This window comes from Bactrocera tryoni, chromosome 5, assembly GCF_016617805.1.
Source record: "Bactrocera tryoni isolate S06 chromosome 5, CSIRO_BtryS06_freeze2, whole genome shotgun sequence".
Classification (NCBI taxonomy): Eukaryota; Metazoa; Arthropoda; class Insecta; order Diptera; family Tephritidae; genus Bactrocera; species Bactrocera tryoni.
The window spans coordinates 16,794,171-16,812,766 of record NC_052503.1 but is presented as its reverse complement, the minus strand read 5'-3'; the positions used below and the strand labels follow the sequence as shown (position 1 = coordinate 16,812,766).

General features: G+C 34.8%; 1 protein-coding gene across 8 annotated transcripts in view; it reads right to left on the bottom strand.

The window, feature by feature from the left end:
• Nucleotides 1-1,435: 1,435 nt before the first annotated feature.
• Nucleotides 1,436-18,596, bottom strand: part of LOC120776737 — a 127,672-nt gene continuing 110,511 nt past the window's right edge. For 4 of the 8 annotated variants that reach the window (XM_040107670.1, XM_040107671.1, XM_040107667.1 and 1 more), the window contains exon 2: nucleotides 3,069-10,435. In XM_040107670.1, the coding sequence (XP_039963604.1) occupies nucleotides 3,686-10,327 (6,642 nt within the window). In that variant the 5' untranslated portion in view covers nucleotides 10,328-10,435 and the 3' untranslated portion in view covers nucleotides 3,069-3,685. Of the gene's footprint in view, nucleotides 1,545-3,068; nucleotides 10,436-15,728; nucleotides 16,124-18,596 lie in introns of those variants that run through there. The other 4 variants (XM_040107664.1, XM_040107666.1, XM_040107672.1 and 1 more) reach the window with 3 other exon arrangements.

Sequence of the window (18,596 nt, the reverse complement as noted above, 5' to 3'; positions counted from 1 at the left end):
TTTTTTATTTACATTATTTTTTTTTTATTTTAATAATTTTTGTTTATGAAAATTTTATTTGTGTTAATTATTTTATTGTTTTTAAGAAACACATATATATTAATTAATTTTTTTTAAGAAAAACATTTTTCAATATTTTCGGTTTATGAAAATAAGTATATATTAATGATTTTTTTATGAAAAAGGTTTCTATAATATTTGTTCATGAAAAATAGTTTGATTATTTGTTTTTAAGAAAAATATTTTAATTACTTCTTTTTAAGAAAAAAAAAATATTTTTTATTTTTTTATTTTTTTAATTTTTTAATTCAATAAAAATTTCCCAAAAAAAATTAGGAGTTAAAATTTATGTCAATCAAATAATGAAAATATTTTTATTTGCAATTGTGTTTTAAAGAAAAGTGTATTAAATACTTTTTTAAGTAAAATATTTTAATTAGGAACGCAAGGAATTCTTATTTTTAAATTCGAATACTACATTTTTCTAAAAAAAAGTTTTCAATCAAATAATGAAAATATTTTTATTTGCAATTGTGTTTTAAAGAAAAAAAATAATTTTATTGTTTAGAAAAAATATTTGAATTTCTTTTTTCAGAAAAATATTTTTTAAGAAAAATATTTTAATTTTTAAAATAACATTTTAAATCATATTTTGATATTGTTTGTTTGTAAGAAAACTATTTTAGTAATTTGTTTCTAATTTTTTTAAGATAAATAGTTTATTTATTTTCTTTTAGAAAAAATATTATTAATTTTTTTCGTTTATTGGTTTTAGATTCGAATATTACATTTTTCTAAAAGAATTATGTTTTAAAAATTATTTCAATCGATTAATCTTTATATCCAACAATAATATTTTTTTGTCCATCAAGAACGCTCTTGGAAAATTGTTTAGCAAACAATTCTGAAGAACTCAATGTTTCTCAGCATATTCAAATACTAGTTTTAATTAGCAAAAAACTAGTGAGAATATTTATCATTACAATTCAAGGAAATCGTACTCATCCGGCAGCAACAGCACATCAGTCGAAGGTTGCTGTATAAATCGGCAAAAACAATTACAAGCACTCAACGAAAGCGTGAACAAAACAAGACCAAAAATAAAAACATTTTACAAAAATACATTTCAAAACATTTTATTCTTTCTTTTCACTTGAATACAAATAAAAACATAAGACATAATTTTAAAACTTAAATACAAGTAGTTATAAACCATAGAAATACAAATACAACGCTAACTAGCATAAAATGAGTATAAATACAATCGATTTTAATGTTCGAATTTTTACAAAACTTTTCAACTCAAAAATGAATGAAATGCGAAAAATTTTCCAAAATTAAAACCAAAAAAAATGTATATAATTACAAAAAATTATTATTAAAAAAATATTATTAAAAAATTTATTATAAAAAATATACATATAAAATAAAATAAATTAATTGGCATTTGTTAATGATTACTCGATTACAACGTCATAATTAGCATACATAGTTATATATATTTAATTGTTTTATTTTTGTAAATGCTTAGACTACGGCTTGAGCTGAAAGTATAAGGGAAAGAGAAGACAAAAAACGCTTTTAATAAAAATCATGACAACGTTTTGCGCGGCGCTTGAAGAAATAACGGTATGTAGGTAATTAAATGTAGTTGAAATTATTATTATTATTTTTTAATATTATTTTTTAATAAGTAAGTATGATTGTATGCGTTTTGAGTTTGAAACTTAAATTGACTGTTGCATTTTTATTGATTATTTTACGAAATGAAAATGTTACATAAGTAGGAAAATCATTGGCACAAATTGCAGTCTAAAATTAATTAAGGATTTTACAAATATTTACATACAGAAGAAATGCACAAATGAAGAAAGTATGTATTTTTCTATGTAAATATTGTAATTATTATTAATACTAAGGGATGACTTAATGACACTTTTATAGACATAAACATAAGTAATCGAGAAAATTAAGTTTAGTTTTAAAATTTCGTCTTTTTTTAGTAAATATAATAATTTTTGATATTTTAGTGGATTTCAGTAAATAAAAATTCTTAGATTTTTAGGAAATTTAATTTTTTTTTTGCTACTTTTATAGAAATTACCAGTTTTTTTTAATAAATTTTAAAATAATTTCCGTATAAAAAAATTTAAAAAAAAAATGTTTAAATATATGTATTTTACTCTTTCCACCTTAAAAAATTTCGAATTTTTCAAAAACAATTTCAATACTGAAAAAATGTATCAAAAAGTTTACTTTGCAATATTATTCATGTTTAAAAAAAAATAGTTTTTCATAAATTTTTTATGTTACATTTACATCTAAAAACAAAAAAAAAAATACTATCAAACAACATTTTAATATAAAGTTGTCAGTTTTTTGTAGCACACATTTTACTTTAAATACGAAATTTTTAGAACAAAAAAAAATATGTAATATCAAAAAAATATTTAAAATAAAAAGGATTTTTTTGCTGTATACTTTTTACTTTAAATTCCAGAAAAAAATTTTAATTCGAAAACAAATAAACAAAAATTTTAAATAATTTTTTGTTGTTCTTTAAAGAATGCTTTTTACTAAAAAAAGATTTGAAATTTTCAAAAAAAAAACAAAATCTTTAATTAATTATTTTTTTATTATTTTTTAAGAATAATTTTTTCTTTAAAAAATATGAAATTTTCAGAAAAAAACTATAAAATAAAAAAAAGAATCCAAAAATTTCTTAGTTTTTCAAAGATTTTTTTTTACTTAAAAAAATACGAAATTTTTTACAAAACATATATGTATAAAATAAAAATTTAAATGTAATTTTTTTTATTACTATACACTTTTATTTTAAATAAAAAAATACCGTTTTTTCGCATTAATAAAAAAATTATGTACTTGCAAATTACTTATAAATGTAACGGTACAATAAATTATAATCGGTAAAAAATGTTCTGCAAAATATTGCGTCAAAAAAGTTTATTTCAAACTGCTTATATAAGAAAAATATAACAGTTAGCTTCTAAAAACTAATACTCATTAGGCTTACAAATAAATTTTAATAATTAAAAATTACTTTTCGTTTTTGTCAGCAAATTTCGTTGCAATAAATCTCGTATGCGTCGCATGTTGAAACGATATTTTGTAATAAAAGCATTCGTTGTATGCGGTACTAAAGACAATTCCAAATCAAAATACAAATACAAAAACAAAAATAATTACATTCCATTTTATTAAAGTAGAATTATTGCTAAAAGTTTCCAAAAATAAATTTTTTTAATTAAAAATTAATTTTGGAAAAAATCATTAAATTTCATTAATTTCGTTAATCGTTTGGGTTTTGCTCGTTAATTAATACAGAAATTATAATTAAAATTATATTAAGTATGCAGGTAGTCAACTTAACGCTACAACTCTATTAACAAATTTACAATACTTAAGTATGTGTGAGTGCGTTTTACACTATGCTCTAAACTCCACTCATTTCGAAAGTCACTCAAATGCTTAAACGGTGTTTATTTCTAATTTTCGTTTATTTAATACCAAACACTACCAAACTTAACAGTGTGCAAAAGTTTTCTTTTCATAAACACATTTCGCTTCAACTAAGTTGTCACCATTATACAACTACAACAACTACCAGTGAGCAAAACAGAAAAACTCAACAATATTGATTTTGAGTCAAAACACTCAATGCGACTCAAAACAAAACAATGGCTATTATGGTTATCATGCCGATTATGATTAGGCACAATGTGTACAGATCTGTCGGTGTGATAACGCCCAACGAACAAGCCATGAGCACGTGCTCGAGTGTCGTTAAGCTACTCGTCGCCGCCGCCGTTGGACGCAATTCGCCGAATATTGAGAGCGCGCGACGCTCACTAGTTGCTTTAACCGCCGCCGCCGCGCTTGTTGATGGTTTCTCATCTTCCTCCAGCGCAGCATGCCGGCGCCGCCATGGCAGCAGGCTCCCACTATCTGGCGCCGCTGCACTACTACCAGCCTTTAACCTCGTTTCCGGCAATGCTTTGTGCTGCTTCACTTCGGCGTTGCATTGTGTTAATTGTGTCAACGCTTCTTGCGTTGTACTTTCGCTTTCAAGCTGATCTGCTGGCGTATAACTGATCTTCACTTCCGATATATTGAGGTTTAGTGATGGTGTCTCATAGACTACGCTGAGTTTTCGTCGTGGTGTCTCGTGGATTTCGTCGTTTAGCTCTATGTGTTCGCTAACTGTGTTCTCTTCTTTCTCTTCATGGTTAAGCAGCGTAGCAACTATATCATCCTCTTCCTCGATGCGCGGCAACTCATCGATATCTGTGAGATTTCGCTCTAAAATGTCGGAGAATGCTAATCTCAGTTGTTCGAGCTCGGCATTAATGCACGCTGTTGCGGTGCATTTCAGTTCTTCGGCGGAATTGTATTCAGAATCTGCAGAGTACGTGTCCGCTGTTGAAGCTTCACTATTTCTGCGTGAACCACTACTACTTCTCACCAGTTGTGCTAATTCTATCAAATCTGCGTCGTCGAGCTTTTTAGATGATCTGGATTTTCGCTCAATGGGTTTGGGTTTTTGTTGTTCAGTTCTACTTTCTTCTGCAGTAAAAGCAGCATGTTCTTTTAGTGCGTTTTCTGCACCCAGACTTTCACTCAACTCACTACCCGTGAAAAATATATTCTCATTTTGGCTCTCAAAGCTATTTTCACTTATTATGCTCTCGTCTAAATTTTGTAATTCACGGTTTTGTGACTCAAGCAAATATTCATTCGAAGCACATTCTCCTATACTCTCCGTTTTCATATCATTTTCACTCAAGCTACTTGCTTTATAACTGTTTTTGTCAGTTATTTGTGCTTCAAAACTATCGTAAGTTCCTTGCATGTTCTCTTTAACCTCTAACAACTCAAACTGGCTTTCTAATATTCCACTATTAGTACTTTCCCTTGTAATTTCCTGATCCTGAAGTTCTACACTCTCAATCGTTTCTTTTTCAGCATCCCCTACACTAATAGCCCCTAACAAACTATCGAGCAACTCTTCCTCACTTGGTGGCGGTGGAAAATCCTCAGCATCAGTTTTGCTTTTGTACTCACCCTCCGTGTTGGACTCAACAGCTGTGCGCTCTATGGCTATCTCACTAACGAAATTTCTTTTCTTTTTCTTAATCTCAAACCGACTATTATAGGCGCTTTCCAGCTGCAGGCAGGCATTATTCGTTTGTGTATTCGTGAGTGGATAATCCGCTAAGCTAACATTACCCGAGTCCGGATTGGACGAAGTTTCATCCTCACACGAACTCAGCGACGTATCGCAATGCGCGGTGAGCTCAACATTGCGCGCCTGCTCAGCTCTCATACCATCGACGATAATACTTATTTTACTAGCATAGATCTTATTAAAATTGGGCGAGAGTTTTGAAGATGTACACTCCGACAATTCGTCCGCTTGAGTCTCCGGTATGGATGCAAGCTTATAACTACTTGGACTTAAACTAGTGGATGAATTTTTGAGGTTGGTATTTATGGCTATGGTAGTGGGGTTATTGGTTGTTATGGTACTAATACTAGTGGTAGTGGTGGTGGTAGTAGTGGTGTCTTTAACATCAATATCAACAACAACAACTTCAACATTATCATCGACAACAGCAATAACATTCAGAGGCGCTGTGTTATTAGTATTAACGGGCGCCACGTTTTCGCAGGCCTCGGCAACAGCAACAAGATTGGGATTAGTGTACAGCTGGGTAGCATTTGCGGTAGTATAAATAGTAGTAGTAGTAGTAGTGGTAGTAGTGTTGGTAGCAGTATCGAGCATGGTTGCATGGAGAGCGGATGCATGACTGGATGATGTCAATGGCGCGCTTGGCACATGAACTGATTTAGTAACTGCGGTTTTACCTGAAACTTTTGTAGCTGACTGCATTTCTTTGGCTTGTTGTTGGGCGCGTTGGCGGCGCGGCTGCTCGTCAATACCGAAAATCATAGCCAACTCTTCGGAGGAGTTGTACTGCGATGGCGAGGAAGATGAGCGTGTGCGCGTGCGCTCTTGCGACTGACGCGTAGCTGACGCCGCGCGACCACCTTCGGCGGCAATGATGGCGGCAGTTTCACTGACGGGCGTCAGGTTGAGTGGCGGCGATGGCGAGTAGCTAAATGTGCTGTTCGTTGTGGCGCTTATATTCGGTGTGGCGGCGCTCGTAGTCGATTTCACATCGTACGAGGTGCTACTGAACGTTTTTATTGGATCGGTGCTGGGTGCATGATATTCACTACTTGGTGACTTAATATAATCACTGGAGGAGTAAGGATTAAAGGAGGTAATGCTCGAAGATTGTCGTCGACCGGCGGAGGGACTCGAAGATTTGGCTAGGCAATCGCTGGAGGAGGAGAACGAGGAGGCCGTCGTACTGGCGCCCGGTTTGGCTGCGCCCACAACGTTATTGCTGCTACTGCTGCTGCAATAACTGCTTGTGGTCATGCTGGGCGCTGTGGTGTGATCATCGCCACTGCTGTTTTTCGTGTTCGCTGTGCCCAGCGGACGTGTTGTGGCCAAAGTGCGTTCCGACAACACTATAGGGGGCGGCGCTGTAGTCGTCGATGAATTTATAGTTTCGGCGCGCATTTGCTCCTCGCATTCTTGCATAATTTGATCGATCTCCTCAATGTCTGTGTGCTGCTTCTGCGCCGCAGCTGGCTGCACGGGCGTCACTTCTGCAACGGTAGAAATGAGATTATCAACTTTTGCCGCTGACGCCTTGGTTAAATGTTCGACGTTACAAGCAACGGCTGTGGCGGCTCCGGCTGCGCTTTGCTGCTGCTGCTGCTGTTGGAGTTCCTGATTGAGGTTGTCATAGTCGGGATTGTCATCGGCCAGCGCGCTCAGCTGGCGCATGCAACGTTTGGCGATCGCCTCGATCTGCTCCGATTGTATGGGATCCAGTTTTTTGATAAGATTTGGCATAACGAGCATTTCAGTGGGTGTCTGCTTATTCTTCACCTGCACTGCCTCCTGTATCACCACCGGCGGTTCGGTGGTTACAATATCCTTTAGTATTTTTTCACACACCGCATTCGCAGCCTCGGATACCTGATCGATAGCCTCGATCAGTTTGCCCTCTTTGTGCAGTTTGCGCGGTTTCGCTTGTACCGTGCTCTCACTGGCGTCCGGTAGTGTGTCTAAGAGCATTTTACCGCAACGCTTTGCTGCCTCTGATACCGCCTCGATTTCCTGCAGGTCCTTCTCGAGGCGCTCTTCCTCAGCGCTCGCCGCTTTCGGCCGCGCGGCAGTTATGAGCGCTTCCTTGCGCAGCTCCTGCAACTCTTTTGTCAGTTTCTCCGACTTCTCTTGTGCATCCATTGCGATTTTATTCAACGCATCCTCCATTTGCGCATTCGCTGCGGTCGGTTCGGGTGTGAGACTCTTGCGCGGCAGCGGCACTGGCTGTTTGTGCACTTCCTCTTTGTGCGCGCTGCTGGTGGGCAGCTTTTCGGGCAGCGCGCATATGGCGCCACCTTGACTGGGGTGTCGGAAGGGTATCGCGACTTTCTTTTGTGGTGTCAACTGCTGTTGTTGTTGTTGGTCCTGTTCTTTGAGATTGCGCAGCAGCGCTAGTGTTGTGGGCACGTCCGCGGCCGTTGCGCCAGCATCCTTGTGCAGATCGGACATGCTGCCGGCGCGCTCTAGGCTGCGCGTCAATTCCAAATAAGAGTGTAGATCACCGCCAGATGGCTTGGCGGCGTCGCGGTGTATAAGATTATATATGTTGGCGGACTGTGTGCGCGTAGCGCGATGCTTCTTCTGAAATGAGCTGTAAGGGTAGATAAATTTATCTTTGGCGCCTGGTGGGTCTTTACGCAAGGCGCGCACTGCCAAATCGTCTTTAACTATATCGGGCGTATTCACCGATGCAATGGGCTCTACAATTGGCGTAACATGCAGATAGTCGTTTTGCGGCGCGGCAACAACCGGGCCAACAGGTATGCCGAACGGTGGCTGCTTATCCACGGTCTTGTGCTGCAAATTCGCCAACTGCATGTTACGATAGGCCACATCGTCGCGTATCGGGTCGGGTTCGCCGGTAGGCGAATCCTCGTCATCATATTCGTGCGCATGCGCCAAAGCATACTTTTCGAATTCGCTTGGTGTCGGTACGCGCTCCTTCTTCTCCGGTTCCTCTGTGAGACCAAGTGACTTATAGATCGCTTCGAGTTCGTTGATAGCCTCCTCCAAATTGGCGGGCTTCTTACGCGGAAAATATATGGGCAGTTCAGGCGCCGCGTTACTTGGCGGTATGGAGAGTTTACGTTGTGGCGGCGTTGGTGGCGTGAAAATTGGTTTGTGATGCTGCTCGCGCTTCTCAGCGACATACTCGTCATATTTATTCGGCGTATTGGGTATCTCACCGGAGCGCCGCTGATAGTGGTTGGGCATTGAGCTGCTCTTATTGTAATCCTTATTACGTATCTCCACGAAATTTGAGTTTGAGTCCGGCTTGGACTTTATATGCAAGCTGCCGCACACAATGCTGTCCACCTCATCCGCGCCGGGTTGCAGCGCTGCTTGTGTACGTTTCTTATTTGGCTTCTGCACTTCCGAGTATACGGGTATGGGGTAGGCGCGCAATTCGCCCACACGTGAACTGGAAATCGAGCGCGGTTTCACATTGCTCTCCAGCGCATAAGCGCGCGTCGTGTCGCGTCCGCGTTGATGCGTGCTCGCATCTAGGCGCTTCCAGAAATCATTAACTTGCATTTGTTTGGACGACGCAGTAGGCAGACCGCTCTTGGAAGTGCGTAAGATACCCGTGGTGGCCACGTCATTGCCCGTCGCATCGAGCTGCGGCTCCAGCATGTGTATGGGTTTGCGTGAGCGCGGTGTTGCATCGGCAACATAATGAAACTCGATGCCGTTCGGCAATGATTTCTTCGCGGGGTGCGCGTCGCGTTCGGCACGCGTTATAAAGCGACGATGATGTGGCGTGCCCTGCGGCATGGGTTGCGTTACACCAGCGCTAGGCGTATTTAATGAATGCACTGATTGGTAGTGTGGTCCCGCTGGACCCGACCAAATTTTATCGTCCGACACACAACGACCGCCCATACGCTGATTGGTGGCCGGCAACGTTGGCAAACCGCTTTGGTCGAAGGCGTATGAAATGGGGCGCAAATCGCCAGCGCTGCCATTTTGCATTTGTCCGCTGACATTAACGCGCCGCAACGGATCACGCGGCGGCGGCGGTGGTGGCAATGGTTTGGTCTGCAAGCGCCCATTAATATTTTGCAAATGTATGTGACTGTCATAGCTGATGCTGCGCTTGCTATCGTTGACGGTATTTTGCAAGTTCTTTGGTTGTTGCTGCAGTTGGCCCCACTGCACGTAGGGCGCAACATGTTGCAGACTGCTTGTATTGCGCAGACGCGGTGTGGCGGCGGCGGCGGCTGCAGCGCTGGCGGTGGGCGCTTGCGCTGCTGGGTTGTAAATGGACAGCGGCACCGGCTGCGTTTTCCAGCGTTGTGTTGGTTGCGGCGCGTACATCACCGGCACCTGTCCGCTGCTGGGTTCGCCATCGCGCGACAACCGTTTGTAGTAACGTTCATTGCGCGCGGCGCGACTACGCCTGCTGTTCTGCGCATTAGCGGCGCCTTGACCGCCGCTATGTATGCTCTCATCACTGCGATATTTCGAGAATGTCGATGAATTCAGCGATATCAGCTCCTCTTCACTGGAGGAGTGCGCACCAGGCGCCGACTCATGCGGTAGCCGTTGCGCTGAGCGCGTTTTAAGCGCAGCTCTTGCAGCGCGTCGATCCAGTGAATTGGCGGAGCGCGTATATGCCGCCGGTTGTGCGCCATGTTGGAGGTATTGTTGTTGTTGATTCTGATAGTACGCCTCGGTGGGTGAAATGGTCTCCACGGGCAAAAAGAATTCATGATCTACATGTGCCGGCGGTGGTGGATGTGGTGGTGTGGACGGTGCGCCCGACGTTTGTGGACTGACCACGATATGATCGAAACTGGCGCCATTCAATTTACCGCTACGACTGACTTTATGCGTTTTACTCGATTTCGTTTTCAAATTAGCACTACTGGCAGTGGCGCCACTAGCGACGCGTGGTGGCTGCCTTTGTTGGTGTGGCACAAAACCAGCTTTACGATCCTCTTCGGAGGACGACTCCGTAGCGATCTCTTTCTTGCGACGAAAGAGACGCCCAAAGGACCACTTCTTATTCGAAGCGCTTGCCGCTGACGTTTGTTGCGCCGCAGCTTGTGCACCGCTTAGCGTATTGTCTTTTCGGCTGCTGCCATGTGACGTTGTGCGATGCTGTGCGGAGCGCTCCATATTGGCGGCGTCTGCGGCAGCGGCACTTTGCTCATCGGTGGAGTCGCTGGCGTCGTCGTCAAGTTCTTTGGGCAACGGCAGCTGAGGTCGCCAAGATGTTTGGACAGTCTGTGTGGAGAGAGGGGAGAAAGGAGTAGAAAAAATCATGAGTTCTAGAGTTTATGGCAGTTTATAGGAAAATATATTAAAATATTTTTAAAAAAGCTGGCAACTTTCTGTGCGCGCTGTTATCACAATATTCATATAATACAATAATACATCTTCATCGCTATAGCAATCAAATCACAACAACTCTTACAAACATATTTGCTTATTAAGCTTTGAATAGACCTTCGTTTGTAGTTATCGCGTTGTTCGCGAGTTATTTATTATTTGCACTTAGATTACTTGGCAAATATTAAACGCCTGCAAATAGCTAGTTTAAATATAGCTTTAACTATTACATTGTACTGTTATGTATAGGTAAGTAAATAGTACGATATTTCTATACATACATATGTACACATGTATGTATACATATATGTATGTATATGTAAACACAACGCGCAGAACAACGAGTCTATTCAACTTGTCGCCGACGATCAGCAAATGTGATAAGAAGTCGCTTGATTGTTATATGGATATGTATGTGTGTGTGTGTGTGTGTGTATGTAAGCATAGGCAGTGTTCTTGGTAAGATTCCAAATAAAGTTCTGTGATAGATAACAAGAAATTGCAGAAGTAATATCAGAACAATTTACGCGAAGTAAAACTTTTAAAAAATAATACATTAAAAAACAGAAAATATAAACTGGGCAAAAAATAGTAAGACTTTCTTCAAAGTTTAAAAATTCTTAATTTAATCTTCAAAATTAATGTCTATTCCTCAAAGTAATCTCCTTGGTGACGAAATTAATAACTTCAATTGACTGAAAACGGTTTCCTCGGAGCGGTCGTTTGAGTTTGCTGAATAACCAGAAGTCACATGGAGCTAAATAAGATGAAAAAGGTGGTTGCGGCACGTTATCGGTTAAAAAAGTGGCGAAAAACTGACGAAGAATCAATGCAGCATGCGACGGTGCATTATCGTGGTGCAAAAACAAAGAGAGCTGGACCCAAAATTCGGCCCCTTATTACGAAAAGCTTCGCGCAAACGACGGTTAACACTCAAATAGTATTCCTTGTTGACAATTTGGACGGTCGGAATCAATTCGGAGTGCACCACACCTAGATAATCGAAGAAAACTACCAACATAACCTTGATTTTTGACCCGCTTTGACGTATTTTTTCGGCTTTGCCACGATATTCGGCCGACTGAACTTCGAGTGCCGGGTCGTTAGCATAGATACAAGACTTATCGTCAGTAATAATATGTTTCACGACATCGTGGTACTCAGAAGACATCGTTTAACAGACATTAACGCGACGTTGTTTTTCGAAAAAAATTGAGTAATTTTGGAACCAATTGTGCTTTCACTTTTCTTAGGCTGAAGTGATGTTTCAAAATGATTTTCACTGATCCTTCCGATATTCCAACGATGTCAGTAAGATTTTTGTCTGTTAATCGTCGATTCTCAAGTACCAATTACTTTATTTTATTGACGTGTTGATCATCAGTTAATGTTGATAGCCCTCTTCGTCCTGGTTCGTCGTCAACGCGTTCTCAACCATCTTTCAATAATTTGTACCAACCGAAAACACTTGCTCGCCTCAAACAATTATCACCGAAGGCTTTTTCTGCAGGTTTCGGCACTAGAAATTTGATTCCTCACACAAAATTTAATGGAACGTCTTTGCTGAATAATTTCACTCCACGTAAAAGTCGATGAATGCACTATATGTACTTCAGAGAGACAAGCGCATACCAAACACTAATGATTGTTTTGATGTGAAATTCGACATAGATGTCACTGACAGCCATACCAACCTAAAAAATAAATATTTCAACGAATGAGTTTTCGCGCGAAATTTAAATTAAAAAGTCTTACTACTTTTTGCCCACAGTAAAACGTTCATAAAAACCAAAATAATTAATTTCAAACTTATTTTCCAAAAAGATCTTTAAATTTTTATTATGATTATTAATGGTAATGCATTAAAGAAACTGATAAAAATAAACATAAAACAGTGCCCAAAACTTGTTTTTAGCAGACGAAATTTGAGAAAGAAAAAAAAAGAAATTAATATTAAACAGTCCATTAAACTGCAAAATATAAATTAAGCAAACAGCGTCTATATGTATAAACGTATGTACAAATGCAAGTCTTGTTCAAAAAACCATTTAATTTCCTCGTCTGTTAAAAATGTCTGCAGTTTCATAAAAAAACTTCCATAAAAAATAATCGCAGACCACTTCCATTGCTAAAGACAGATCGGCAATGCAATAATTTTGTTACTCAAAAACAAAGTTCAAAAGTGAGAAGAAGAAAAAAAGAGCAGTGAGGCAATAATGATTAGCATATGCGACGAACTCTTGCAAATTTTTTAATTATTAAAAACCGGTTGTATATGCTCTTTTCGCTGCATAGCTTTGTCTCCAAGCGTTACTTAATAACGACAGCTACTTAGGCAAACGCGTGCTGCAGAATCAGATATATCGAAGGCACGGAGTACCAGCAATAAAATTCCAAACCTAAAGGGTGCTTTACAATATGCCAAATTCAATGACACACACAAATAATGACAATAATACCGCTTCGTATAACCACTATAAGCAAAAATGGTCAGAAAGTTTCCAACTGAAAAGTGTCAACATAAAATTTAAAGATCAACATTTGAAATATTTTTGGTGTTTTGAGACCTCAAGAGAGGTGAGTTTTCAACGGCTAAGTTTTCGGAATTTTCTAATAAAAATTAAAAAAAAAATTCTATTTAAATATATAACTTCAACATGTTGAATTGTTTGTTATAAAATTTATGATTTATATACTAAAAAAGGAAAAATGCCCTTTTTTAACATTTGCATCCCACCTAAGCCTTTCAAACTTAAATGAAAAAAAAATTTATTTGCGACCACGTACAAGTTCAATGGCAAATTTGTAGAAAAAAAAATTAGTATTTAAAACAGATTTAATTTATTACGAACACTAAGGTTGGAATATCACCCCTCAACTACATAGTATGTACATATGCAAACATAGACTACTGTGAGGCAGACGGCGTATTTCTCTCAACAGCTATCTAACCAACAGCTATCTAAGCCAACTAACGAATGCCGGACGGTTCTTATTAATTTGTATTCAAAAGAACACTCATCACAATTGTTTTTTGAAATATTAGAACGAAACAGAAATAAAATTGGAAAAGTAAGTATTGGAAAGATTAGAAAAAAATTTAAAAATTACCGAAAATACAAGAAAATCAAAAACATTAAATTGACATCGAAACAGAAAATTAAAAAAAAATAGCAAAAAAAAGAAAAAAATTTAAAAAATGTTAAAAAAGAAATCGAAAAAAAATATAAAAAATATAGAAAAAAATATAAAAAAATATAAAAAAATATAAAAAAATAAAAAATATAAAAAAAAAAATTGAAAAAACAATTGCAAAAATTGAAAAAAACAATTAAAAAAAATCGAAAAAATTAAAAAAATTTAAAAATCGAAAAATATAGATACAATATTATAAAAAAATTAAAAAAAAATGTTACCAAATATATATAAAAAAATATAAAAAAAATATAAAAAAAATAAAAAAAAATAAAAATTGAAAAAACAATTTAAAAAAAAAAAAAAAACAATTCAAAAAATCGAAAAAAATTAAAAAAATTGAAAAAAAATTATAGATACAATATTATAAAAAAATTAAAAAAAATGTTACAATGTATCGAAAAAAATAAAAGAAATTAAAAATAAAATTATAAAAAACTAGAAAAAAAATAAATAAAATCGAAAAAAAATTAAAATGAAATCGAAACAAACATTTAAAAAAATTAGAAACAAAGAATTTGAAAAAGTTAGAAAAAAACAAAATTAATAAGCATTTAAAAAAAAAATTAAATTGGAAAAAATGAAAACCAAATTTAAAAAAATGTAAAAAACTCGACAAATATTAAAACCAATTCCAAACAAAAAATTACAAAAAAATGTAAAAAATTCAAAATCAAATTTATAAAAATTAAAAATATACTATATATGTACATAAAAAATATAAAAAAACCGAAAATATTAAAAAAAAATGGAAAAAAATTTAAAAAAGTAGAAAGAATGAAAAAATTTACAAAGAAATCGAAATAAAAAAAAATGAGATCAGAAAAAAACTGGAAAAAAATTAAAAAAAAAGAAACAAATTTAAAAAAACTGAAAACAACAAAAATGAAGAATTGAAAAAATATTTAAAAAATTCCCAAAAGAAATATATTTGAAAATAAATTTAGAAGATTGAAAAGTCGATTGAAAAAAATGAAAAAAAATACAACATTAAGTGACCATTTGGTAATTTGTATGGACGGCAAATGGTACAAATGGAAATCTTTAAACAAAAAGCGAAACAATTTGCGAAAAAAAAAACCAACGCGGCAATATACATATTTACAGACATAAATATGCGCATAGCTGTTCATAAATTATGTATGCACATATGTATTTAGTATTCATAAGTGTACACAGAGCCGGTTTAGCGCGCGGGTGAGTGCAAGGTGCCAAAATTATCACAACAGAGAAGCTGATATAAAAGGCAAACTTCAATTACACGCAGGCATACGCTAATAAGTACAACAATAAAAACATGCATGCGAATACAAATTTCAGGTACAAATATGTACATAAGTATGTACACTATGTACGTGTACTAAGGTGGGTCAAAATAATAATTTTAATTCTTTTTCATTAGATTAGCGTGAAAATATCAATTGAAAAGAGGAAAAAAACTATTTTTTTTTATGACTTTTATTGTTTTTAATCAATAAATTCATAAAAATTTTGTTTTCCATTTGGCAAAATTGAAAAAAAGCCATAAAAAGATAATTTTTTATCAAATAGTTAGAAGTAGTAAGAAGATTATAAATTTTATTGTGACATTTATTAGTGTTTTTTATCGTTTTGTATGATATTTTCACGTTACTTAAGAAAAAAAAATATTTTTTTTGGCCCAACCTAAAACTATTGTATGTATACAAATATATTTGTTCTTAAATAATTAAAAAAAAAATGTTAAATTAAAAAAAATTTTAATCTAAAAAATTTAAAAAAAAATTTTTGTCCACCCTAATATACACATATGTAAAATTATATGTCTTCAATTGTATGTTTATTTATTTTATTTTAATTTTGGTGCTATCTGCCATACACACATACACATACATTTGTACACACATACATACAAACATGAGTACGAGTATATGCGCCATATGGGCATCTACTACTTAGAAATCGATCGCAATTATTTTTACTATATTTTTGCTACACCAATACACATACATACATTTGTATTTTTGCCACAACGTATGAAAATGAATTCCTCATTGCTGCGCGTTTGCGGATTGCGTGAGAATTGACGTAGCACCGGCATTTCGCCTCCCAGCGTATGTATGTATGTAAGCTGTCGGTTAAATTTTAAAATGCACAGCACGTTCTACACTGGATACTCCTAATTGCGTGCGCGCTTAAACGCGCGTAAATTTCCAAAAAAAAATTTAATATTTATAATGTGAATGCCTCGCTGGCGTCGGGGGGTGGTGGTGTGGCACAGTTGTAAACGCAGGCTTCAATTGTTTAACAAGCAAAACGACAAGGCTTTGAAAGCATGAAGCCACTCAAAAACAAGGGTGCAAGAGTGTGCGTGCGCTCTTTATGCCGTCAAACGCTAAAGAAGAGAAACTTTATAAAATATGACAAAAACAGTAATTAAAAAAAACACAAGTATTTATAAGATTATTTTAATTTCCTGAACACACAATTACACAACGATATTGTAACACTCATACACAAACACACACACGCTCAACTTTACTCTATAGAAATTTGCCGCCTTACAAATGAGCTCGTAAAACGCAAAATGAAATATACCTACAAATAAACGCACAATTCTAAATGTGATTGTAATGTGTGCGCGGAAAAATATTGTGAAAAAATGCGAAATATTACTCAACCCAACTCAACTGAAATGTTTCGTATACGCCCTGGCGGACTGACTGCTAAGTGTGGCAGGCACTTTGCCAAGAAAAACATATGCCATGAAAAGACAGTGGACTGCTGCGAATAAAATATATATACATAAATACTATATAAATATACAGTTAGGCATGTGTGTAAATAGAGAGGAGTTGAAATAAAAATAAAACAAAATTGAAAAGAAAATATATTAACAAATGCGAAATATTAAAAATAAATATAGAATAAATTATAAAGCAAATTAATCAAACCCTAGCAATAATAAGAAATTATGGAATAATAAATAAATTTAAGTACATAAATTAAAATTGAATAAATATACGAGTAACTTACTGTATAAAATATTTTATTTTTTATATAAAAATATAAAACTAAAAAATAAATTACGCATTTATTAAAAAAAAAAGTAAAAATATAAATTAAAACAAAATTAAAAAAAATTTTTAATTAAAAAAAAAAAAAAAAAAAAAATTAAAAATAAAAATTAAAAAAAAAATTAATTAATTAAATTAAAAAGTGTAAATTAAGTGAACTCAGTTTGAATTTTTTTATTTAATATTGGGTTTCACAATTTAAAAGAAAAATATATAAATAAATTTAAAATAATAATTATTCTAAAATAAAAATATAATGAATTAAAAAATTAAACAAAAATTATATGAAAGCTTAACAATAAAAATATATCAAAATGAAATGAAGGTTTCTTAGAAAACAACAAAACAAAAAATAAAAATAAAAAATAATATTTTATAATAATTACAATTAAAACAAAAATTAAGGAAAATCGATAAGGATTTAAAATAAATCGAAACAAAAATTATAAAAATAGTAAATAAAATAAAAAATTAAAAAAATAATTTTTAAAATTTTTTAATTTTAAAATTAAAACAAAAATTAGAAAAAATAAAAAAAGTAAAAAAAATTAAAGGAAATTGGAAACACAAAATGAAAAATGTAAAAAATAGTTTAAAATTTTTTGAAAGATGGAATATTTAGAAAACATCAACAACAAAAACACAAAAAAGTTAAACGTAACTATAATACCCTTCACAACTGCATTTCTTATAGCAGAAAATGTTATAAAAAAAAAGTTCGTATGACAGCTAAATGTTATATTTGTCCGATCTGAACAATATGTTAGAAGATTGTAGCTTTGACTTTGAAATTAATCAGTGCCAAATTTCGTGAAGATACCTTGTCAAACAAAAGAGTTGCACTTGATTTTGATCTATCAGTTTGTATAACAGCTATATGTTATATATATCTGATCTGAACAATTTGTTCGGAGATTGTAGCGATGACTTGGGTAATAATATATATCAAATTTTATGCAGATACCTTGACAAGCAAAATAGTTTTCCATACAAGCACTTAATTTTGATCTATAAGTTTGTATGACAGCTATATGTTATAATGAACTAATCTAACCAATTTCTTCAGAGATTATGCTGTTGCCTTTGCTAATAATCCATACGAAATTTCGTGAAGATATCTCGCCAAATACAAAAGTTCTCCATACAAGGACTTGATTTTGATCGATCTGTTTGTATGACAGCTATATGTTACATTCGACCGATCTAAAAATTTTCTTCGGAGAGTGTAGCGCTGTCTTGCAAAATATTCTATGCTAAATTTCGTGAAGATAACTTGTCAAATAAAAGAGCTTTCCATACAAGGACTTGGTTTGATCGATCAGTTTGTATAGGACAACAGTATGAAAAGAGGTTCGTTCTGAACACTACTTAGGTTCGGATATTATAGCGTTGTCTTGGGCTTTCATTGAAAACGTCACGAAACGGTTTATTTTTCTGTCAAACGGTCTCTGAATAGAGCAACGGAACCAAACTATCTTAGTCAAGACAGAGAAAACATTTTTGTGAAACATTTACATGATTTATAGGCGTATATTTTAAAAACTCATAGTCTGTATATAAAAAAAATCAGTAAATGTCACAGCGTGTGAGTTGAATAAGTTAATTTGCAACATTTGTGAATGCGGCATGGCTCATAAAGTCTCATGAATTAGGCCGCTATAACAGATCAGTGACTGGCTGATTGATTTTAAGGATAATTATGTGGCTAGCTTGAAGCATTATAGGAGTTTCATTCAATTTTTAAACATAAAAAAATAAATAATGGCTAAACATGTTGGCTTTTAATATAAAAACTATAACTTTAC